At 31.9% G+C, this 26,474-nt stretch overlaps 1 protein-coding gene and 1 long non-coding RNA gene across 2 annotated transcripts in view; one reads left to right on the plus strand and one right to left on the minus strand.

The window, feature by feature from the left end:
• Window positions 1-26,474, minus strand: part of LOC127181495 (uncharacterized) — a 79,886-nt gene that overhangs the window by 37,462 nt on the left and 15,950 nt on the right. The window lies entirely within an intron of this gene.
• Window positions 1,632-26,474, plus strand: part of nedd9 (neural precursor cell expressed, developmentally down-regulated 9) — a 35,684-nt gene continuing 10,841 nt past the window's right edge. The window contains exons 1-2 of the mRNA XM_051136262.1: window positions 1,632-1,851; window positions 18,325-18,717. Of these exons, the coding sequence (XP_050992219.1) occupies window positions 1,840-1,851; window positions 18,325-18,717 (405 nt within the window). The 5' untranslated portion in view covers window positions 1,632-1,839. The remainder of the gene's footprint in view (window positions 1,852-18,324; window positions 18,718-26,474) is intronic.

Here is a 26,474-nt window from a genome sequence, read left to right on the forward strand (position 1 = left end):
AAAAAAAAAAACCCAAAAAACACCGCTGTAGAACATTCGGGTAACAACACAGTATGAAGAATCAATCGTATGTAAACTTTTAAACAGGGTCATTCATTTTACTTAAATAATATCTTATTCAGGTCAGTACTAAATAAAAAATAACATGCATTTTGTATGAACCCTCTTACTTTGGTAAAATAATTAACATTTTGCAGATTTTGCAAGGTGTATGTAAACTTTTGACTGCAACTGTATGTAAACCATATGAGAACCTTAATTCTAGGGGTTTGGAATAAAATCACTTACCAGGTGTCTCAAAATTAGTCATAAATCACATAAGAGTTTATCAAATAAGTTGTTTACAAACTGAAAAACAAAAGCCAGGATACGTGCGGGTCAAAGTGTAAGCGTGTCTAGTGACTAGTCATCATTCAATATATCCATTTTGCACTTAAAGGAGAACTCCACTTCCAGAACAACAATTTACAAATAATTTACTCACCCCTTCGTCATCCACGATGTTCATGTCTTTCTTTCTTCAATCGTAAAGAAATTATGTTTTTTGAGGAACACTTTTCAGCATTTTTCCCCATATAATAGACTGATATGGAGCCCCGATTTTGAACTTCCAAAATGCAGTTTAAATGCGGCTTCAAATGATCCCAAATGCGGTTGTAAACGATCTCAGCCGAGGAAGAAGGGTCTTAACTAGCTTATCTAAACGATCAGTTATTTACATAAAAAAAAAAAATACAATTTAAATACTTTTTTAGTCTCAAACGCTCATCTTGCCTTGTAGTCCCTGAACTCTGTGTATTCTGGTTCGAGACAGTCAGGGTATGTCGAAAAATTCTGACCATATTTTCTCCCTCAACTTCAAAAATCATTTCAAAATCATCCTACATCGCTACAGAAGTACCGACCCAGTCTTTGCAAAGTGAACATGGATAAAAGATCAAACCCTTAACAAAAAAGGTAAAACAGCGATATAGGACAATTTTGAAGTTGAGGGAGAACATGAGATGGGAGTTTTTCGACATACCCTAACTGTCATGAACCGGAACAAAAAACAGTCCAGGCAGAGTAAGACACAATGAGCGTTTTGGCATTAAAAAAGTATATAAATTGTATTATTTTTTATTAAAATAACCAATTGTTATGCTAGATAAGACCCTTCTTCCTCGGCTGGGATCTTTTCAACTGCATTTGGGATCGTTTGAAGCCACATTTAAACTTTGGAAGTTCAAAATCGGGGCACCATATCAGTCCATTATATGGGAAAAGATGCTGAAATGTTTTCCTCAAAAAACATAACTTACCACTGAAGAAAGACAGACATGAACATCGTGCATGACAAGGGGGTGAGTAAATTATTTGTAAATTGCTGTTCTGGAAGTGGAGCTCTCCTTTAATATTTAGGACAGTGAGCTCATACTATAATCCGTGACTAACTGCTCTATGTTATTTCCTAGGAAATGTCGACGCCGCCTTTTATGGCTTATAAAACGTTTTCACTATCCGAATTCCGGAGCGTCTAGTCCGCTGACTGCAGCGACGTCACGATTCATGAGAGGCGCGTCCCCGCAACCGCTGACCAATGAGCGTGCGTTATGCTAATGACCTCGCGCAGGTTCGCCTCAGAGTAGTACGCGCTCCTCCCGCCAGCTCTCAGATTGACTACAGACCCTCGAGCCCGCAGCACATATACCGTTATCATTCAGTTTTTGCGATACACAGTGAAAAATGGGCAAAATACGCGTCTAGCCTCGTTTAAACGCTATAAGAAGAGCGTCTTCTAGCCTTGAACACGGATTTTGTTTCTTACTGGAGTTACTGAAGAGTGGAGGACGCGCAAAGATGAAGTACAAAGTAAGTGACTCTCCATTCAGGCGCGCTATTTCCGTAAACTACATCGGATCTCATCTGTTTACTAAAGTAAAATATGTATGATTTACGTTTGTCATACCTAGAAGGGATTTCTATGACTTTTTTGAAATGGAAGGGCAACTTCCCTTATTGAACTGTGATGATAGATAGATAGATAGATAGATAGATAGATAGATAGATAGATACAAAAAGGTATAAACTGCAAACTGTACATTATATACAGTACATTTATTTATATACCTAATTATTATGTGCATGTTCATTATACAAGGACAAAGTAATGAAATTCAATGGAGGATGGGCTTCAAGCATCCTTCCCTCTTAGAGCCAATGCTATTTCACTAGTTAAATACTCTTTAACTTGACAACCGGCTGGCTCCAGCTCTGAACAGCAGTAATTTGTGTGCGTAACCAACCATTCGTTTATTGGATGGCTGGTATGATCCAAAGCAAAGTGCAAATCACATCATTTATTACAACCGTGACACAAAAGCACTCTTTGAGCTCTATTGTAGCGAGACTTGTAATAAATGAAGTGATTTACACTTTGCATTTTTAACTCAAGTTACTTGGAGCCACTTGAGGATATATGGGGCCATTCATTAGCCCAGTCTCCAGCCCCTTTTCCAATTTGAGCCTCACTGCGATTGTGTAACGTGATGTTTTAAAGCAAACAGCATGCATTTTGTTCAGAGTAACAGGGTTGCTGTTATACTGGGAGTTCCTGGTGGAGACAGAAACTAAAATCACTCCAGGATTTTATGTGCATGTCCATGTTTGATTTGTGCATAGATTGCCCTTTACACTGCTGGGACTGTTTTCTCAGGGTTTGTTTTATAGACATCTTTCGAGAATGATGAATAGGCGTATTAATGAACTCTATATCCTTATACTTGTACTTACATGGCATTTTGATTGTTATTAACATCCAGCATTAAAGGAATCGTTCACCTAGAAAGTATGTTTTTGTTACTAAATTTTTGATGTGATAGTTGAACTTGAGAAAAGGATCAGTCTAATATATGAACAGATAATTTTTGTGTTTTGTGAGAGTAGTTTTGTGAACTGGATCAACTGATTAATTGATTATGGTGAATGTCAAGATTTTTAGTAAATAACAACTTAGATTTATGACAAACAGGCTAAAATGTATCGTATGGCTTCAGAACATGAATATACAGTAGCACATGAGTCTTATTGACTACTTTTATGACTTTAATGATGTTTGTTTCATAATTTTATAACTTGACAGTCTTTGACCCCATTCACATTCATTATAGAAAACAGACAGTGACTTTGGTTCCTTTCAAAAGTTTTCCCAGCTGATTTTGGGGCACTCAGAAGTATGCCTAAACTTTGGCCAAATCTGTACTTCCAATCCAAGTGTGCACAGCGTGGGGGCAGCTTTTCATTCAGGAGAAACTTGGCTCTTGTGTGCAATTCCCTCCCCATTTGCATAGTCTTTGAGGCTTTTAGCCCTTTGGGAAGATTTGCTTCCTACTTTGGTAGGAGGATTGAGCGGCTCTTCCTGAATGGAATGCTTTTGTCTGCTTCACACTATCTGGGGAATGTGGAGTACTTGGCAAGACACATACTGTTAGTGCATATCAGACTGTTTGGACTCCTCTACAGTATGGCAGTGAGCCTATATTGCGATCTCTCTCAAATGTACTTCAGAGTCTCTTATGCTAAACAAACCATTTATTTGCAAAAATACAGTAATAATGTGAAATGATATTACAGTTGAAAAATTTTCCATTTTAACATATTTACATTTTTTAGAATCCATTACTCCAGTCTTCAGTGTCACATGATTCTTCGGAAAACATTTAATCATATTCTGATTTGGTGCTCAATAAAACATTTCTTATTGTCAGTGTTAAAAACAGTTGCTTAATAATTTTGTGGAAAATGTGATATGGTTTTGTACAGATTCTTGATGAATATATTTATTTTTGATATTTTAATGTTTAATATTTATAATAATATTTATCTACTATTTATTTTATTTTTTTAATTATCTTTATATATTTATTTATATATATATATTTTATTACATTATATTTATTATATTATATTAAGATATTTTACATTTTTAATACTGTCAGTCAAAAAATTTTAAATGCATAATGCATAAATGCATGTTTTTATAATGACTTTACATTAACATGAAAAATAAATATTTATATATTTATTAATATATAAATACACTACCAGTCAAATGTTTTTGAATAGTAATGTTTTAATGTTTTTTAAAGAAGTCTCTTCTGCTCACCAAGCTTGCATTTATTTGATCCAAAGTACAGCAAAAAACTTATTTTTTACTATTTAAAATAACTGTTTTCTATTTTAATATATTTTAAAATGTAATTTATTCCTGTGATCAAATCAAAATTTTCAGCATCGTTATTCCAGTCTTCAGTGTCACATGATTCTTCAGAAATCATTCTAATATGCTGATTTGCTATGGAAACATTTTTATTATCATCAATATTTAAAACACAGAGTAAATTTTTTTCAGGATTCTTTGATGATCAGAAAGATCCAAAGATCAGCATCTGAAATAAAACGATTTTGTAACATTAATGTAACACGATTCAAAAGCTTGGAGTCAGTATATACATTTTTTCTTTTTGGAAGAGAAATAATAGAAAAAAAAAAATCTACTTAGCTGTTTTTAACATCATAATAATAATAATAATATTTTTTATTTTTTTATTTTTTATTATTATTATTATTTTTTTTTTGGAGCAGAAAAACAGAATATTAGAATGATTTCTTAAGGATCATGTGACTGGAGTAATGATCCTAAAAATTCAGCTTTGAAATCACAGGAATAAATTATATATTTTTTAAAAATATTCAAATAGAAAACGGTTATTTTAAATACTAAAATTATTTCAAAATTGTACTGTTTTGCTGTACTTTGGATCAAATAAATAAAGACTTGGTGAAGACACTTTCTTTTGACTGGTAGTGTATTATAAATAAATAAATAAATATATAAATATTTTTCATGTTAATGTAAAGTCATTATGAAAAATATTATGCATTTATTCCCTTTCATTTCGGAGTGAAATATGACCTGTATTTTTCTTGGCAGTTTTTTCACCCCTTAACTTCAGAGGAAGTTACATCAAAACAGATCCAATTTCCTTTTATCTCCTGTTGACACAGAGACATCCTTTGTTTTGCTGGCATTTCTGAAACTTTTAAAGCATCTTTGCCTCAGAGGCTGGTTTACTTTGTGGATGACTTTTACCGCAGGGTATTTGAAGGTCAGGGCTACAGGGGCAAACCGGTCATGCTGTTGTTGTTTCTGACGCAGAACAACTGACGTACATCACTCTGAGTGACACACAGGCTGTTCTCGGTTCACGGTCTGATAACTACTCTGTCAGATCCAACAGAGTGGACAGACAGCTGACAGCTAAGGCCATACTTCCTCAGTTTCACCTGATTAGAGTTTACTTCCACCAAACGCGGTTTGGTTTTAAAAAACCAAACTGGTTCTTTTGGGGTATCAAGGAAGTCCCTAACACAGTCCATGAGGTGAAGCACTGTTGTTAGTTAAATATTAAGTTCTCACCAGAGCTGGTTTTCCACCTTTGGAGCAATGAAGACACTAAACAGACCTCATCTTTCAGTCACATGGTCCACATCTTGACGTCATGCATTACAAAGGTCAGTCAGAACCCAGGCCTGTCGACGTCAGTTATGTTTTCCAGCAGGTGCGCAGGTGTGAGAAGATACATAAGACACAAATAAACCCCAAACAAGCAGACCTGTACGGCCTCTTATTAGATTTCAGAGCTAATGTAGCCCGTTTTCAACAGACAAGGGGATCTGCGAACAATTTGAGACTGCTACGCCATAGATTTTTCCTTCGGGAGCACATCGAAATGAGAGCCGACCCCTCCTTCTAAACACCCAGACACACTGAAACGTCTGTACCCTGCTTTCCTGCTTTCTTTTCACTCTTATGTAACTGTGGCACAAATAGCCTGACAAGCACAAAGAACTGATTAGGTGAAGTAAACGTTCTGGGATTTTTTTTAACTTTTCAGTCCAGGCTGTAATCCAAGTCGAGGGTTTTGTTTGGAAATGTACATTGTTTTCAATGTGTCTAAGGGAAGTAGGGGGTTGCCCCACTGAAATAAAAAGAAATGGGTAATACAAGGTTGAAAGAAGGTAAACGGTGATTTTGTGGTTTGTTTTTGCGTTGGAAAGAATTTACAAGTGAAAATGACCCTAGCAATCTCACAAATGTCTGTAGTAGCTTCCACCATGGAATACAAAAAAATAAAAAGGTATTTTACAAACATTTTATCTCTCATTTTAGATTTTTCTTTCACAGTTGCAAGCTTATCTCAAGTCATAAGGTCAAGTCAACAGCTGTAGCTTTGTATTTCTCTTACTATATATCTTAGTTTTTTTAAATATATATTTTTTATTTATTTAAATGTTTAATGTGTTTGTTTGTTTTTTATTGTATTTTATTTTTAATATTTACATTTTTCTTTCATAACTGCAAGCTTATATCTCACAAGTCATCTAACAATTTATACTTTTCTTCTCAGAAATGTGAAAAATCTTGTTTAAAATCTTGTAATTCCGATTTTTTCTATCACAGTTCAGCTTATATTAGAAAATACCTCAAAATTCTGAGTTTATATTCAGAAAATGCCAAATGAAAATGAGAGTGTTTTTCAAGTTTTATTTTTTTTATTTTTTTTTTTTTTGACTATAATAAATACTGATTTAAACAATACACATTTGATGGGACAAGGTCAAGTCAACAGCTATAGCATTATATTTGTCTTATGTATTTGCTGTATATTTTGAAACTAGTTTTTAAAATATATTTTTTAATTGATTTAAATATTTATTTAAATGTTTTAATTTTTAATTAAGGCTTTCAGCCCTTTGGGAAATAAGGGTCAATTTTAAATTTTAAATTGAGCCTTTATACATAAATTTATACATCATAAATACGCTTTCCACTGATGTATGGTTTGTTAGGATAAGACAATATTAGGCCGAGATACAACTATTTGAAAATCTGGAATCTGAGGGTGCAAAAAAAAAAAATCTAAATATTGAGAAAAATCGCCTTTAAATTTGTCCAAGTGAAGTTCTTAGTGATGCATATTACTAATCAAAAATTAAGTTTTAATATATATTTTTTGGTAGGAAACTTACAAAATATATTCATGGAACATCTTTACTTAATATCCTAATGATTTTTGGCATAAAATAAAAATAATAATTTTGACCCATACAATCTATTGTTGACTATTGCTACACATCTCAAATGTGCTCGTGCTACTTATTTTGTGGTCCAGGGTCACATATGTATTACTTTTAGTGTTTATGAACAATTTTCCAAAATAGTCAATCAAAAGTGAGAGTTCTCGATATGAGCTCAAACATTTCTCATCAGATTTGTCCTAATTATACAGAAGATATAATTATATAGAAGGCCTACTTATCTAAACTGTGCTATCCATATGTTATATTATAGCTCTGTACATTTAAGCCTTCACTGAGACAAAATTGATAATGCAGCTGCAAACTGAAGCTCAATGAAAAGCAGAAAGGTTTATCTTTTGGTGTGTGGAAAGTTATTAAACATAAAGGAACTCACTGAAAGGTCTATCCGATTTAAAACCACTCTCGTTCTTGCGTTTCCATCTATTGGAGAACATTGGAGTATGAAGACTTTTGTGTGAGTCAGTGTGAGTGTGTCTATATATGCATGTGTTTGGTTTGTGTGTGTGTGTGTAGGCCACATCAGGGTGGTATTGTGCATAAAGAACACTTCTCAGCAGGCATTCCACATTCCCCAGGGTAAGAACAAGGGCTATTCAGAGAGCAGGTCTCAACCAGCGCGCCGCAGCCCAGCTCTGCCCTGTTTGAAAGACACGGACAAAGAAAAGAGACGTTTCTGAAGGAGCCAAGAGCCCTCCTGCATATATGGACATGGGGGGGTTGCAAAGATGCATCAAATAAAGAACTGTGAACCTTTCAGAACCGTAACCCGCATAGATGTTAAAGAGCACACCTCCCCCCCAATATTCAGATTAGCACTCGACCGATATGCGAGATTCAATAGTTTATTCTTCAAGCCTGGATTTTGTGGTAATGTTCATGCATCAATGCATGAACACGCAAATCTTCAGAATTCAGATCATCAGACTAACAGAAAGCTAAGAGTTTGTTTGCCTCTGGTGAAAGGTAAACTAGTTTAGATCGATCCATTTGAAATATGAAGGAGGTTAGTTTGCCTTTTGTGGCAATTTAGAGCAATTATATCTACAGTCAAAGGTGAGATGGCAAACTGTCAGATAAGAGGAACTTTGACTGATGCAAACAAGGGAAGCAAATAAGGTTAATGTGATAGTGTGTGGGACTGTTTCCCTTGAACTTTGTGACTTCACTTTACTTGTAGTCATCACTATTTAAATACTCATTCTCAGCTTCTGCTGTTGACATAATTGGAATTTTTTTGCCATTCATTGTTAATTTTGTCAAATTTTTTACTTACCAAAATTATTTTATTTTATTTTTGATGCATGGATTGTATGGATTTGTTATAGATATGTAATTATTTTTTGTTTAATTTAATTTAATTTTATTTTATTTTATTTTATTTTATTTTATTTTATTTTATTTTATTTTATTTTATTTTATTTTGATTGTATGGATTTGTAATTCATTATTATTTTATTTTATTTTATTTTATTTTGAAATGTATGGAAATGTTTCTGTAGTCAGAGTATATATATTTAAACATTTTGATTATTTAAAGGCTGACATTATTCTCAACTTTTGGTGTTGAATTTGTATGGTTTTGTCATTCATTGTTATTTAATTTAATTTAATTTAATTTTATTTTATTTTAAAATGGCTGGAAAATTTCCTGTAGTCAGAATATATACTTTAAACATTTCGATTATTCAAAGACCAACATTATTGTCAGCTTTTGGTGTTGACATAATTGGAATATTTTGTATGGATTTGTCATTCATTTGTTATTTGATTTGATTTGATTTTATAATGGCTGAAAAATTTCCTGTAGTTAAAATAATGTACTTTAAACATTTTGATTAGATTTTTTTTTCTTTTTTTTTACAAAATAAATAAATAAATATATAAATAAATATAAATTTTCTTTCGGATATACTTTGGCCAATTTTTCTATATATCAATATTAATATTATATACAAATATTATTAACTGACACATGATAAACTACCTTTCTCTTTTAAAGCATTTTCGAAATGTGATTTTTTTTTTTGTTTGTTTTATGGGCTCACTGAATAAATAACAGGTGCTGTTTTTCTAGGGTTCATCTTGTGGCACACAGTGGTTTCTGATGACATATGTTTTTCTCCTTCATTTACACATGTCAGAGCAAAACACACTTGCCCTATTGACCCAAAATCCTTTGAAAGTAATTTACAGCAAGCTCATGCACTGCTTATCTGTGCTGGACCACTACAGACTTTCACAAGAAGTGTGAAATTGAGATGACATTTCCCGCTCTTGAAGGGCCGCCCCTGCTGTGACATCATAAATCTATCACACATCCAAGTTGCTAGCTGGTTTGGGGGGGATTATGTCTTAAACTATCTCCCACAGGATGAATGAACCCGGTTACCTCTCTATCCATTTACACTGCCTTCTTCAGTATTTCCAGGCCCGCTGGTGTGAAATATACGCTGTTCTTGCACATTAAGCAAACACTGCTTACAAATGCAGCATTATGCAACTTTTAGTGTCAGCGGCTACCCTACTTAATGATTAAGTAACATTTCAAACCAGGGATTTTTTTTTAATCATTGAGATACTCTTATATGACTGTTTTATTTATAGTTTTTAATTACAGCTTTATATAATTTTTTAATCTTTATATATTATATTTTAATTGTATTATTATTATTTATTTATTTATTTATTTAGTAAAACTTTTATTAATTTTGTTGTTTTTATCATTTTTGAAATATTGTACTTTTATTAATATTTGGTTAAATTATTTTTAGATATATTTTCCTTTTTAAATTGTAATTATTTTTTAGTAATTTGTTGTGTGTTTTTGTCATTTTTCTTAATATGTCTATAGTTTTTAATAATATATATTATTATTTTTATAAAATTATTACTATCATATATACATTTCCCCTATATATCAGCAAGTTTTTAAACAAATTTTATAAAACTATCTTTTAATTTATTTAAATATTTGTTTAACAGTTTCATTTGTTTTGTTTTATTGTTAATAATTTATGTAATTTATTCAATGTTTATTTTTATTTATTTATTTAATTACTTTCTTTTTCTTTTTTTTTTTTTTTTGTTTTTGCGATGGCAAGCTGAAGACAGGCTTCTGACTGAAGGTTTTTTTTGTTTTTTTTTTAGCAAAACTTATTAATTTTGTTGTGTGTTTTTATCAAAAGCCAAATACGACTGCCTGTGGTTTCTTTAATAAGCAGTTAAGATGTAAAATTAGACTTTTATTGCACTGATGCGTAAATGTCATTATGCCCCACCTACAACAATCTGGGTGTTGTTTTCAGTAATGATGCTGAAGGGTTGCCAGTTTTTGTCCACCACAAATCTTATTTTGTCCATGCCTGCAGCATTTGAACACTAAAACTAATTGTAGATGTATTCAGATTGCTCAGAAACGCTGGTGTGGTTTAAAGGTGTTAAAGGAAAAGCCTGCGCTGTATGATCAGAGTCTTTGAGGTTGCCATGTTGGCTGAGCTGTGTTTGGTGTGTTTGTTAGGTGGTTGGTGGGTGGGGGGTTTTTCGCTGATGTCGTAAGCCGTGCTGTCAGCTTTAGTGTAGGCGATCACTGATTCACAGTGCTGAGGCAAAAGGGAGGGATAAGTAATACTAACATCACACCATCACTGCAATGAGACAAGTCTTTCTTTGTGTCTCCTTCGAGCCTTTTATCGATCGGTCAAATGCAAACTGAAACATGGGACGACCGGTGTAACGTAGTCAAAAAGATGCATCACTATAAAGCAGCCCCCCGGTGGGAGTTTCCAGAGCGTCAGCATTCAAACCACCAGATTTGAAGCAGATTTTATTCTCATGCACATGATTGTGATCATCCTGCAACTACAGATTAATTTGTTGCATTTGTTTTATATGCTTCAGATCATTGCATTGTCAGGAAATGCTATTTGTTGAGTTAAACACAGTCCAGCTGAGGTTTCTGTATATTTTTGTGATAGAATTGTTAAATCTTTAGTTTATTGTCAGTTGAACCTGAATCTCGCAATACTTTGAACAGAAATTAAGTTTTGCTTATTGAAAATTAAGTCTATGTAGGATCAGTATTAAGATGTTTTGTGTTGTGACATTATTTTCATGACAATTAAGTACATTTCTAAAAAAGGTTAAAAAAAAAAAAAAAAAAAAAAAAAAAGAGTAATTGTGACTTTATCTCAAAATTGTGAGTTTATCTCAATTATGAACTCTTTTTCTCAAAACTGCGAGTTCATATTTTGCAGTTGTGACCTTTTTTCTCAGAATTGTGAATATAAACTCGCAATTGCGAGCAATAAAGTCAGAATTGCAAGATACAAACTTGCAATCTCGCAATTGTGACTTTTCTCAGAACTGCAAGTTTATATCTTGCAGTTGTGACTTTTTTCTCAGAATTGCGAATTTATATCTCGCAATTGTTACTTTTTTTTCCCAAAACTGCGAATTTATAACTCGCAATTTTGACTTTTTTTTTTCAGAACTGCAAGTTTAAATCTTGTAATTGTTTGTTTTTGTTTCCTCAGAACTGCAAGTTTATTTTGCAATTGTGACTTTTTTTCTCAGAATTGCGAGTTTATATCTTGCAATTGTTTGTTTTTTCTCAGAATTGCGAGTTTAAATCTTGCAATTGTTTGTTTTTTCTCAGAATTGCGAGTTTATATCTTGCAGTTGTTACTTTTTTCCTCAGAATTTCAAGTTTAAATCCTGCAATTGTTAGGGTTTTCTTTTCTCAGAATTGAGTTTATATCTCACAATTCTGACTTTACAACAGGCAATTGCGAGTTATTAAATCAGCATTGTGAGCTATAAATTTGCCTCAAAATTAGTTGCAATTGCAAGGTTATGTCTGAGAAACAAGTCAGAATTGCAAGATACAAACTTGCAAACTTGCAAGTGCAAGATATTGCAGTTGCAAAGGAAAAACTCAGAATTGTGAATTTGTATCACGTAATTCAGAAAAATGAAGTCAGAATTTTGAGATAAAAAGATGCAATAACCTTTTTTAAAAAATTGTATTCAGTGGCAGAAATGCGCTTCCATACATTTCCCCAACATAAACAAATATTTATACATCATGGCAAAATTATAGTAATGAAATCATTAATAATAATGAAAAAAAAACAACAACCCTGCATTATGATAAAGAAAATTTGGCAGCGAAATGTTCTTAATTATATTATTCTTACATAATTTTACAAAATAAATTGTAATGGTCCAAAAATAGAGTTAAATATTCATTAAGTATATATACATTTATTTTAGTTATTTTTTATTTTAGAATCAAATGTGACCTGTTTTTAATGAGATACACAATATTTGCTGAATTCAATGTATTTTTCTGTAGGGTGATATTAGGTACATATGACTAATGAAAAATTACTTTATTTTATTAAAAATGTTAAAGCGTCTAGCTGTTAATGTGTAACCCTACTGTACGTCAGAGAGCATTGATTGAGCACTCTATTGTGTTTTGGCTTGGGGCGTGAAATTATCGATCACGTTTTGCTGCTATTGTTGTCATCGTCTGTTTGCTATAGGCAGTTTAATTGCAAGTAAACTCACATGCAACTATCATTTCTGCCAAAGCATGACATACTGCATTAGGTGTCAAAACAGATGAACTAGCTCAAGAATTATCTAAAGTAAACACAACTGTTCCTAGCCAGTCCATGTTCGTTCGACAGAGCCAAATTCTCATTCATTCAGCGCAACGGCCAAGTTGAGTCATCAGGTCTGCATTAGAGTCATTATGGTAATTATCTTCTATATTTACTCGAGTGAAATGAGGGTAAAAGGTGCTGGTTCACCAGTCCTACCCACGCCGCCCTCCCTCCAGGGGAACGTTAAAGTGAGCTGGCCTTAATTCTCACACCACTCCGTTTCACTGGAGGAACACAGCACTTTTCGCGAGGTAGGGGGGTTTGCTTATTGGCCAAGACCATTTAATGATCTTTGTTTGCAGACTGTTTTTTTACACCCTGAGGGTTTAGATTTCTGCAGAGTTTTGGTGACATTGGCAGCGTTGTTGGGGGAATTTTTCACTAGTGTGTTTTGACGTGCTCATTTACTTACTTACGTAACAAGCCTTGATGATTTTAGTGGGGCAAAGCCAAAAACCACCCAATGAGAGTGTACTTAAGAAGTACTTCAGGGAGGTTCTCCGTACAATAGAAATTTTTGTTGCATAACGGTTTCAGGTTCTGTGCTGGTAAGCACGTATTTCTCAACGTATAGGGTTTATTATATAAGCACAAACTGTCTCGCCACAGAAAAAAAACAAAAATTATTTAGGACTGCATGAGTCATGAATTTCCAAAAAGTCTAAATAGAGAGCTGACGTAAAAGCATTGCTCCAGGTGTGGATGCAAAACACTAAAATTAGGCCAAAAGAAATTCCACTCACACCTCATTCCATTAAAAACTTAACTGTTACTGACATATCAGTGTTTTAAAAAGTAAAATACCGACAGAATTCAAGAACATTTTTATTAGTTTTTTACAACGTGTATTTTGCTCATTATATGATATAACATTAATTATATAAAATTAATTATTTGTGAATTAATTTTTTTCTCTCTGAATCAATTTTAGTATCATTTAAATACTATTATATGTTTAATTTTATGATTTTTATCAGTCTAGATTGTCTTTATACATTTTTATTTAATTTTTTTTTATTTAATTTAAATAATTTCTGTATCCTGAATCAATTTAAGTATTTCAATACTATTATAGTTTTAATTTTAGTCAGTTTTAATAATTTTGTTGTGTTTTTTGGTCATTTTTATTAGTTTTTTAATGTCTATATTGTCTATATACATTTTTATTTAAGTTTTGTTCAGTTTCAAAAGTGAATATATTTTTTATCCTAAATCAATTTTAGTATAATTTCAATACTATTAGTTTTTAATTTAACCCAGTTTTAGTAATTTTGTTGTGTTTTTTTGTCATTTTTATTGTTTTTTTTTTTAAGTCTAATTGTATTTATACAATTTATTATTTAAATTGTATTATTGAAATTATTTCATTTTTATTCAGTTTCAAATGTGAATTTAAATAATTTGTTTATCCTTAATCAGTTTTAATAGCATTGAAATGCTAATATACTTTTAATATTAGTCTATTTTTGTAATTTTATTTAATTTTGACGTTTATTAGTTTTCAATGTGTGTTGTCTTTATACATTTTTATTTCAGTTTTTTTTCAGAATTGCATCATTGAAATACTATTATAGTTTGTATTAATAATTTTAATGTTTTTATTTGAATATTTTCTGTCATTTTATTAGTTTTTTGTTTTGTTTTTTAAATGTCTATATTGTTTAGTGCATCAAATAAACTAAATAAAAATTAGAAATGTTAAGTTGTATTTTTATTTTTTATGATACTTTAAGGATTAATTTTTATTTTATTTTCAGTCAACATTTAAGTAACTTTTTGTGATTTTGGTCTTAATTTTCATTAACTATAATAACCCTTTCCTGAATTTGTAGTAAACATTGTAAATTTGAAGTGTTGCACCAATTAGCACCATTCTAGACAACTATAACGAGAACCATTTGCTGGACAAACCTGGACACATCTGGTTCTTTCCATGTAAAACACCAGAGTTTTATAAGATGGCCAAACCGTTCATGAGAGTCGCTGCATCTTGTAGCTTTACAGCTCAATAACAGATCACTTTCAGGAAGTTGTTTCAACATTGAAGTGTTGGGGCTTCCCAGACAATCAGGACAGGTAATGTCTAACACTTTTGTGTCGTGAGGCAGGAACAGACCACAGATTTGACCATTTTATGATGCTTTGCATCCAACATTGGCATTAGCACAACATCCTGATACACCTGTGGTTTATGCATGTACTAAACAAATGTTTAAAAAACTTAAACCTTAAGGAAAAAAAAAAAAAAAATCAAATCAACACTACCCATACCGCAATGATGCAATGTTTGTTTAGTCTATTGCCATGCGGTGAGATAACAGATTGAGTTATCAAAATCATAAAAGACTGAAATTTATTTTGGATGTAGATGCATATTTTCTACCACGGTCATATAAAAAGCCTAAGGTAGCTGATGGCTGGTTTAGAGTTGTCTTACAGATCAGGGTTCATTGTAAGATGCACGTCAGCTATTTGTGAAATGCAGTACTTCTTCTAAAAGTGTTGCACTATAGTTATAGTTAAGCAAATTTCTTCTTTTTGCACGGAAACTTTGCACAAGAGGAAACATGTATTGTCATGATACAATAGCGAATGCTTTGCGTGGAATATTTCCAGATCAGTTCTGCTTACAGACATCACATTGCGTGAGTTTATGTGGAGATTATCTTCACGCTATCACTTATTTTGGCACGTTGCTCTTTCTTAGTATTAATGTACTGAGTAAAAACTAGTGATGTTTGCTAAGGCTGTTAATAAGCATAATGAAGCACCAGTCTAAAGTTTAAACACATTACAACCAAACTTGGAAATAAAATGGTTAAGTGATTCGATTTTCTCATGCCTTGTTTGATTCTCTGCCTTGTTTCCCATTCAGTGAATTCTTTTTGTATTATTTTTGAGCAAATAAGCCCTAAACGGGCTGAATGCAAAGAGTTGAACACAAAACCTATTAGACAATGGTGACCCTAGAGGTCATGTTCTTAAGCTCACTGTATTAGCGCGCCATGGTTCTCTCGGCGGGGGTTGTTGTCATGCCCTAATGCGGGTGACCGAGGCCATGAATGTGAGACAATAGCCATGCGACCAGACGCCCAATCGCAGATAATGATGCTGCTCAAACAGGAAGGTTCACGTGGGAACTGGTTTACTTAGCATTGTGGGAAAGCAGACGAAGGCACACAAAGTCTGCTAAGACAGAACCCAAGGAAAAGCTGATAGACACACTGTTCAAAGTGGAGATAATGTTTGCAGGACCGCTTGTGTTTGGCCCATGGGAGCGGTAGTGATAGACTGATATGCTGGCCAAGATAAAGGCATATTGGTCAACCGCTAAATTACATCACAAATTACCTTAGAACTGAGTTCTTACATTTCCAAATAAAGGCATGTTGTTAGAATTCTAATGCAACTGGAAGTGAAGTTTAAGAATCTACTTGTAATCAGTATCTGTCCTGTATGTTTATAGTGGTGTTGTATGATTAACATATTATAATTATCATATAACATAATATAATATAACATATCATAAAGCCTGACATATACATTTTTTTTTTAATTAAACTGTTTATTGAACCTTTAGACAGAATGTTTAAAATATTTAAAAACACTGTTTTAGAGAAATTAGTGTATCAAATATGATACAGTAGTCTTTACAGGGTTAATCTCTTATTATTATGAAAAACCATGGTGTAATTTAATCAGTAAAATGCCTCTAAATTGCATGTATTTTCTGCATTTAAAAAAAAAAAAATTGTATATTTTAATTAATTAATTAATTTTTGAAAATAAAATGTTTATTATATATTTAGAAACGGAAATGTTTTATATTTAAAATTACAAAATATTATTAGAATATATACATACATAGAATGTACACTGCTTTTCAATTGTTTGGGATCAGTAAGATTTTTAGTGTTTTTAAATAAGCCTTTTCTGCTCATCAAGGCTGCATTTATTTGATTAAAAATACAGAAAAAAACAGCAATATTGTAAAAAATTATTGCAATATAAAATAGTGGTTTTCTATTCTGATATACTTTAAAATAGTATTTATTACTGTGATGCAAAGCTGAATTTTCAGCATCATTACTCTGGTCTTGAGTGTCACATGATCCTTCAGAAATCATTCTAATATGCTGATTTATTATCATTGTTGGAAACAGTTGTGCTGCTTAATATTTATTTATTTGATAAAAAGTAAAAAAAAGTACATTCCTTTTTTCTTCTTTCCAGCAAGGATGTGTTAAATTGATAAAAATTCTGGTAATATTTATATTGTTAGAAAAGATTTCTATTTTGAATAAATGCTGTTCTTTTAAATGTTTTATTTTTTTATCAAAAACTCCTGAATCCTATCACCGGTTCCAAAACATGTACAAGCATTTCGGATTATTGATAATAAATGGGAATGATCTCTGAAGGAGCATAAACACTGGAGTAATGGCTGATGAAAATTCAGCTTTGAATCCCAAGAATTAATTACACTTTAAAGTATATTAAAATAGAGAACTGTTATTTTAAATTAATTTAAATGGTTAATTTTCTGTATTTTTTTTAATGAAATTAATGCAGCCTTGATGAGCAGAAAAGACGTCTTTAAACATAAAAAATGTAGTCCTATGTATATTTGAATAATATTTTGTCATTTTAAATGACACTTCAATTTCTAAATACATAAACATATTTTTTACAATAATTAATTAAGTCAAATTAAAAATGCAGCCTTGATGAGCAGAAGAGACTTCTTTAAAAAAACATAAAAAATCTTACCGATCCCAAATTTTCAAACGGCATTGTGCATGTAAATTAAAAAAAAAAGGTATAAATGTAAAATAGTTAAAATATAAACACAAACACACTAGACCTGTGGAATATTGTTTTATAAAAGCTTAAAATCTCACATGAGAATATGTGATAAAAAATATGAAATATGAAATATCCTGTGGACTGGCACAATACGAACTATATTCTGCCAGCACTGCTCTGTTTTTTTTTTTTTTTTTCCCCTTTCCTCAAAGTGGTTTTTAAATGATTGACAGAAAAATGGTTTTCCAGCATGGCCCCTCAGAGAAATATGTTTTGGCTATGGAGTCGTCGAGCGGATTTTATGATTATTTTCCTAGTCCGATGTGGATCGACTCGGCCAGACGTTCAGTTTGAGTTTGAGTTATTATTGAGGCTCAGTGGATAAAACGGCTTCTTTTGAAGGGAACTCCCAGCAGGTCGCCGAACTACACGGGTAGAGTTACGCGGATGTTTTTTAGACATCTATTTGTGATATTACAGGGAGCCGCTTTATATTGCAGCCCACAAGAACCCGCTGAATAAGTCCAAAAATCACTGTATGCAATCATATAATATGCCTAGATCATGCCTCAATGATTGTGATAATACTGAACAACTCATATGATACTTGAGCCGGCTTGCGGTTAGGGTGAGCGTTTTTCTTTCATAAAACTGGCCTTAATGAGTGCAACAGCATTATGAATTATTATACCTTCATTCTTTACAGAATCTAATGGCTAAAGCGCTATACGACAACGTTCCGGAATCCCCAGAAGAGCTGGCGTTCCGGAAAGGCGATATCCTGACCGTTATCGAGCAGAACACTGGCGGCCTAGAGGGATGGTGGCTCTGTTCGCTTCACGGCCGTCAGGGCATCGCACCTGGCAACCGCCTCAAACTGCTTATCGGACCAATGTTTGAAGGACAGATGCCTGCATCCCCTTCCCCACCACAGGGTCACGGCCTCCAGCAGAGGCCGCTCACACCTCAGGGTGTGTACCAGGTGCCACCTTCCCACCAGAGCCCACAGGGACAGGGCATCTACCAGATCCCTCCATCCAAAGACCTGTACCAGGTTCCACAGAGAAGCGCACTGAAAGCAGATGGCACTCCCAGCAAGGTAAAATGAAATACAGCAAAGATGTTCACATTTCGCTTGATGATAACACTTGTGGTGAACATGTGGCAAGTGCTGGCAAGGTCAAACGTTCATTTAGTGCTTGATTGTGCAACATGCTTTTGCACTGTGGTAAAGAAATATGTAGTAGAACACCCATTCACTGCTTTCCTAGCAATAAGAAGAGAAGAAAAGAATGGGAAGATGCCTGTTCCGATATTGGTCTGATAATATCGTGCATCCCTATGACAGGTAGCACCAGTAACTCACCGAGTGCAACCATTTCACGTCATTAAAACAATGGCACACCCCATAGTCCAAAATATGTATAAAACAATGTGGATTTTTTAAATAACGTAACTCTTTCATGGGTTTTCTACTACATATTTTAGTAAGAGACATTGTTTATAATTTGTATATTATATAAGAAATAATACTAGCTATTTACGGTGGTTGGTTGACCCATAAGCCTGTTTTATAATCCAGATTAAAAGCGTCTCCATGTCCAGCCAAAAACCATTCTGGATCGAAGTTGTGTGCACACCCTGCCCTGCCCTCCACCACAGCAATGCAGGCTTTATGTTTAACGGCTTTATAATGTCCTGTCGATGCATCGGGCTACACCGGTGCACTCTGAATAGGAAAACCACAGCTGGGATGGAAAAATAAATAGAGGAGATCAGGCTACTGAACATGCTGAGAAAGCATACAAAATGAAGTGTATGTCAGCGGGTGGAAAGGGATTTCTGTGTCATTCTTAAAACCTGTCAGCTTATTTTCATGCAACACTTAAAGTTGCATTTCTATGAACCACATGCATGGCAGTTCTCAACCCCTTTTTTTTTAAAGACAAAGAATAAGACTGCAAGATTTGGGCTAAAAACAAGTCATATTTGAGAAATACTGTGATATAATAAACATTTAACATTTCATATTGCAATTAATATTTAAAATATATTTTATAAAAATTATATTTAATATAATTTTATAAATTATATAATTTATATATATATATATATATATATATATATATATTATTTTTATTATTATTTATTTAATACTATACAACATTGTTTAAAATATTTATTTTTATTTAAATATTAAATATTTCATGTTGTGGATGATAATTAAAGACAAATATTATTCAGATTCAGATGTCAATTTGCCACTGAGATACAGACACTGTAGACATATCTTGTTCATAAACATTAGATGAAAACACCACTCAGGCAAACTCATAACACTGAGGTCATGTCTGAGATTGTCGCTTTAAAGTAGAGGTTCTGTTTTTGACATTAAGTGTTTAGAGAGCTACCAGTCTCTGAGATCAGGAGTGTTGATGTTAAGGTTGAGATGGACAATCACGGATATTGGGCTGTCTTGTCTTTAGCGAGGTTTATCTGGCAGTTTTGTTTGGTGGTACATGGCACACCTTTGTTGTTTTCCTGAAGTTGGCATAACAGTTGGCCAGCTCTTTTAAGAGTGAGGTAAGAGGGTGTTCCCACATGTAATCCAATGTTCTGTTGACGTCTCTCTGACAAGAAATGCATTACAAAGGTGTGGCATAGCGGAAAGTGCAACAAAAATAACCATTTCCTTCCTGCTCTCACTTCCTGTGCTGAAAAATAAAAAGTAATCCCCTTTTTAGAGCCATCACTGAAAATGGTAATGTGGCTTTGATCAGATTAGTGTGCAGTTCAGATTTTCCATGTTGATTGATCTTCATTGCTGCATCTGTTTGCAGGCTTGCAGTGTGGTGATGCACATCCTGACCTGCACAACTTTTGGCCTAATCAAACGTTTTAGGATGTGCAAAATCTTGTAGAGGATACAAAGAAAGCAATTCATGTGACCAACCAATTAAGTTTAATTCACTTCATGTCTACAAGTTTCTGACTTGTTTAATCTCTGAACATCAGCTTCTTTACCTTCATTATTATGATTGACCATGTTAAAAATAGCAACACAAGTTGAGTGAACAGTATTTCTGTTAAAAATGGCATTTTATTAACATTAATCAATATTTAATGAGCACATGTTGAGATAAAATAACACTTGTGCTGAAAAAAAAAATCCTTTAGCTAATTTGGTATATATAATATAATTTTAAATATAAATAATAAATAGTTTATATGTGTGAATGTATATGTATGCGTGTAATACATATATATATATATACACACATACATGTTTTTTTTCACACATATAAATATAAAATATTTATTATTTATATTTAAAATTATATTATTATATTTCTATATACATATTTCTATAAATATTATAATATTATTATTATAAAATAATAATATAAAATATAATAATAAAAATGAATGTAAAAATAATTAACTACAATTAATAAATGTAATATATAAATATGCATTATACATATATAATCTATGTAAATCTAAATGAATTATACATGAATTAAATGTAATATTTAATTATGCATTTAATTTTTATTTAATAGTTATTTAATTCATTTTTATACATATGTACAAACACAAAATTATTTTACATTATTTTAAATAAAATAAATGATCTAATTTTACATAGAATAATTATTTCAATTGTAAACTGTAAATTAAATCTTAATATAAACTCACAATTGCGAGTTATAAAGTCCAATTTGAGGGGGGGAAAACACTGATACGTTCTCAGAAATGTAACTCTGAGAAAAAAAGTTTGAGAAACTCTCAAATGCAAGAGAACAAGTCTGAATTGTGAGGTAAAAATTCGCAGTTAACTTTTATATTTTTTATTCAGTGGTGGAAACGGGCTTTCATAGGTTTTTGAATTTACAGAGTATGTTTTTTTTCCTGTCTTGAACAAAAAGATTTGCCAGACAACTAATATCTGAGATCCTGAACAGCTCAGAGTTGTCGCCTTGTAATTATGGTAGTTCTGAAACAACATGAACACAGTGTTTCTTATAAGCCTAATTCTAGAACAAAGTTCTTGAATGTTTAGTTTGAATCCAGAAAGTGTCTATTTGTGCTGTAGTACAGTTATGCTTGTGGATGATGTGTTTGTTGCTGGCACAGAGCAGGATTTGGGCACATAATGACACACTGTAAGGTTTGGTTACCAAAGTCTGGCTCTTTGGAGGAGGGCGGCTCTGTCCCCGCTTGACCTGAAGAGTACAGTGATCTAAAGCTGCTCACAGCTGCACAGTTCATGCCAGCCCGAGCCTGGCGCGAGCGAGGGCCGTCTCTGAGATTTACACAACCACACAATGTCCTTCACAGAGCTGGGCCTTATGGGTAGAGATGAGATCTCTCGACCCATTGGTGCCCGAGTCTGGCTGATACCACAGATTGACGCTGTTTGTGAAGTGAAGCAGTTTTTGTTACTGCGTATCACTGAAAATTCTGGGCCTTGACGTTTACAGACTTGAGAGCAATGTTTTTAGGCGTTTTTAGGATTAACGTTTCTTCATGAGTCATATCATAAATCATAATTTTCTGCCCACTCTATGGGCCGAGGCTGTCTGTTATCAGCACTAACCAGGTTTTGTTCTCCTCCTTCCGTCGGAGACAGCTAAGCCAGACGTTTTTTGTTTATACACTTCAGTCTCCAGGAGATATCGTAAAGATTTGTTGGAAGGATAGGCAGGTCACATGCCACCGCACCCATCTGTGGAAAGTGGTTCGCAAAGTAGTAGAGTATTATTTGTGTGACTCACACTTGCTAGTTTATTAGCAACTAGATTTGTTGTTCTCATTTCTACTATGCATTATATATTTAAAAGTGTCTTAATGTATAATTTTAGAATATATAATACACAATTTAAAAGCATTTTGTCTAAATATTTAGTACAGGTAAAACAGTAACAATTAGAAATATTTTTACTATTTAAAGTAACTGTTTTCTATTTGAATATATTTTAAAATGTAATTTATTCCTGTGATTTCAAAGGTGAATTTTTTAGCATCATTACTCCAATCAGATGATCCTTCAGAAATCATTCTAATATGCTGATTTGCTGCTCCAAAAAAAAATATTATTATTATTATTATTATGTTGAAAACAGCCGAGTAGAATTTACCGAGCAGGTTCCCTTGATTAATAGACAGTTCACTTTTATAGCATTATATACAAAAATGAATTTTAAAAAATTAACTAAAATTAATAAATGTAATATTTAAATATGCATTTTAGTTTATTTATATTTTATATATAAAATAAAAAAAATGCATATTAACATATAAATTTATATGTGCATATGCAATTAAAATTACGTGTAATGTATTATATATACATATATATACACACAATTTTTGTATATCATTTATATTTATTTACATATTTCATATATAATTTATTATTTAATAATGTCATTTTAAATTGTATATGCACACGTGTGTATATATATATATTGTGTATATATATATATATATATATATATATTATAATTTATTCGAAAAAGGAATTTAAAAAATAATTTCTTAAAATGAATAAATGTTATATTTAAATATGCATTATATTTTAGATAAAATTATAAATTAAAAAATGCATATTGACAATTAAGTTAATGTTTATGTGTGCGCACATATACATAAAATTACATTTTTATTAAATATGCATTATATATATATAAATATGTGTGTGTGTGTGTGTGTGTGTGTGTTCCTTTTTTTATTTGTTTAATTGCATTTAAAATAAATATTCACACATATAAATATAAACTTATATTTTATTTATAAATTTATTTTAAAAACAATGAACTATAATTAATAAAATATTTAAATATGCATTATACATTTGTACAAACACATACAATTATTTAACATTATTTTATATAAAAATAAATTATGTCATTTTATATATAGATTAAAAGGGCTGAATTATGCTTTACATAATGTGAATATTCAACATATTTAGTTAGTTATATACACAGATTAAGTATGAAGCCTGTCTTTTGTTTGGATGTGTCACAAGCCCTTGTGATCTGACCCAGAAAAATGTCTTGACCCCTTTAGTGTGAGACACATGACTGTGTTTTCCCTCCTGCAGAGACAACAGGAAATGCTGAGCGGAGAGGTAACTTATTTCCTTATGCCCACTGGACTCTTTCAGCACAGCTGATTCCAGTTTACCTCCTTGTCTTCCTCATTCCAAAGCAAAAATCTTTTTTTTTTGCTGTCACCTACTTATTATTAATCAAAGACAAACTGTTGAAATCAGGGTCATTGCATAATTGATGCATCTCATTCAAATAATCACCCCCAACCCCGGCGTCTCAATGCGCATCTATAAATCACGGCGCGTGTGTTTGAATGTTTTCATGTGATGTAAAATTAATTATGGCTCTGTGCATTGGGTTAATGCGCCTAAATTAGCAGGAAGGCTTTGTGCTTTTCAGTTTTATGTCCGTCATGTGGGACATCCCTGCGGGTTTGACATTTAATTGCCTTCGCTGATGAGTTCGACTTGTTAATAGGACGAAGCTTTTTCTGTCACAGGAACAGAACAGATGTAAAGAGATTGGAGGGAGAGAAACACAGCAGATCAAGAAGGAAGATTCCAGATTTTTCTAGAGATTTTCTTTTTTTTTTTTTTTTTTTTGTAAGTAAATGATTTTCCAGCTCTACTGACTGTCAAACGTGACTCAGAGCTGCTCAGTGAAGTCATTGTTTACTCAAACAGCTTTCGCCTAAATACTGCATACCGAAAAATGAGGCTGGTGAGAAAACATTCTTACGTCATGCTGCTTTTTCAGCGCTGTTATTCTCCAAGGACAAAAAAAGAGGCTCTCGCAGCAATTAGGTCGGTCTCAGGTTCAAATGTGATCCGGTCTTAGTCACGCACAGCCAGTCAGGGTGTAACAGAATCTAGGGAAGGAGTCACCTGAGCGGGAGAAAATGTTTGCCTAGAGGTCACAGTTCACACCTCACACTACCACACGTTTACTCATTTCCGATTAGACGCTCCAGGTGGCAGAGAAGTGTTTTGGGTACTATTGGATGGATTTATATATTATTTTATAATACTTAATAAAATGTTACAATTAATAAAGCATGTAATATTAAAATGTTATATAATACATTAAATAAATTATAATATATGTGATAATAAAATGAGAGTAATGTGAACTAATTTATTATTTACATAATATTATATAATATAATACAAGATTTTATAACTTTTAATAGTCTGTAATAGCTCTAATAAGATCTGTAATATATGAAGCAAGATCTTTAGGATATGTAAATATATTTAATAATAATAATAATAAAATATTTCATAAATAGTTATTGTATTTGTGTGTGTGTGTGTGTGTGTGTATATAAATATATATATGCAACAAGATATAGCAATATTATATATTAATAATAATAGAAAATATTTTAGACATTTATTGTATGTCAGTATATAATAATAATAATAATAATAATAATAGGATTTATATTTATTATTATTTTATTACTATTATTATTTTCCATAAAAGTAATAAATTATAAAAAATATAATATAGTAATAAATTAGAATATAATGTATGTGATAATTAAATTAGATGAATATGAACTAATATGAATTATATATCACATAATCTTATATGTAATATAATAATAATATTTTATAATTTTTAATAAAGTATAATATAATATAATATAATAGCTCTATTAAGATCGCTAATATATGAAACAAAATCTTTGATATATCAGTATATTTAACGTAATAATAAAATAGTAAATATTTCATAAATAGTTATAATATATGCAATACATATACTATATAATTATTATTACTATTATTATTATTATATTTGTACAGTATTTAACAAAATACAATATAATACAATACAACAACTATATAATAACTATATATAAATGTATAGTACAATGTATAGTAAAAAAAATTACAATACATTTTCATTATAATAAATTGTATATGATTATAACATAATAATCTTATATAAGATTCTAATATATTAATTAATAGTAATAAAAGTAAAAGTTATACATGTTACAATCTAACTATATAGAAAGAAATAATATATAAGAAATAATATAATTATAATATATGTGATAATAAATTAGATTATTATGACCTAATATGATTTGTATCATCATTATTATTTAATCATATTTCTGTATAATTAATAAATAATAATATAATAATAAATTATAATATAATATGTGATAATTCAATTTGAGCTCAATAAGATCTATAAGATATTTAAAGCAAGATTTTTAAGATATATTAATAATAACTAAACAATAATAAAAGTAAATATTTCATAGTCAGTAAACAGTACGTATATATATTCTAAAATAATAAAGCTAATTTATAGCTAATTATGTACTAGAATTAAGAAAGAATATTCTTCAAGCAAGTGTGAGATTGATCAGACCACTGATGTGTCCCGTTCTCCATTTATTCTCACTTCATTTTCCCATGATTTCTGGGAAGCAGGCATGATTTATGACTGATGGGAACAAGCCGGGAGATCTGGGTTATTGGTGAACTGTGCTGAACCTGGAGTTCCATAGTGCTGATTTATGAACAGGAATGTCATTGATGTGCACCTAAACTCACAGAGTAAAAATAAGAGTGTGACGGTCCCACTTATGAAAACCATCTGGACGTTCCCATCTTTGAAACCCCGTGTGTCTGGAGGGGGTGCTTGATATGAGTGCGAGTCGTCGAAGAAAGACATTTTTCCAGTTTAACACAGCTTGGATAAATAGATAGTGGGCTTAGGAGTTCCCAACCTCACTTATGAAGATACCGCGGTTCAAACCTCCTACATGCCACAA

This window comes from Labeo rohita, chromosome 19, assembly GCF_022985175.1.
Source record: "Labeo rohita strain BAU-BD-2019 chromosome 19, IGBB_LRoh.1.0, whole genome shotgun sequence".
In the NCBI taxonomy this organism is placed as follows: Eukaryota; Metazoa; Chordata; class Actinopteri; order Cypriniformes; family Cyprinidae; genus Labeo; species Labeo rohita.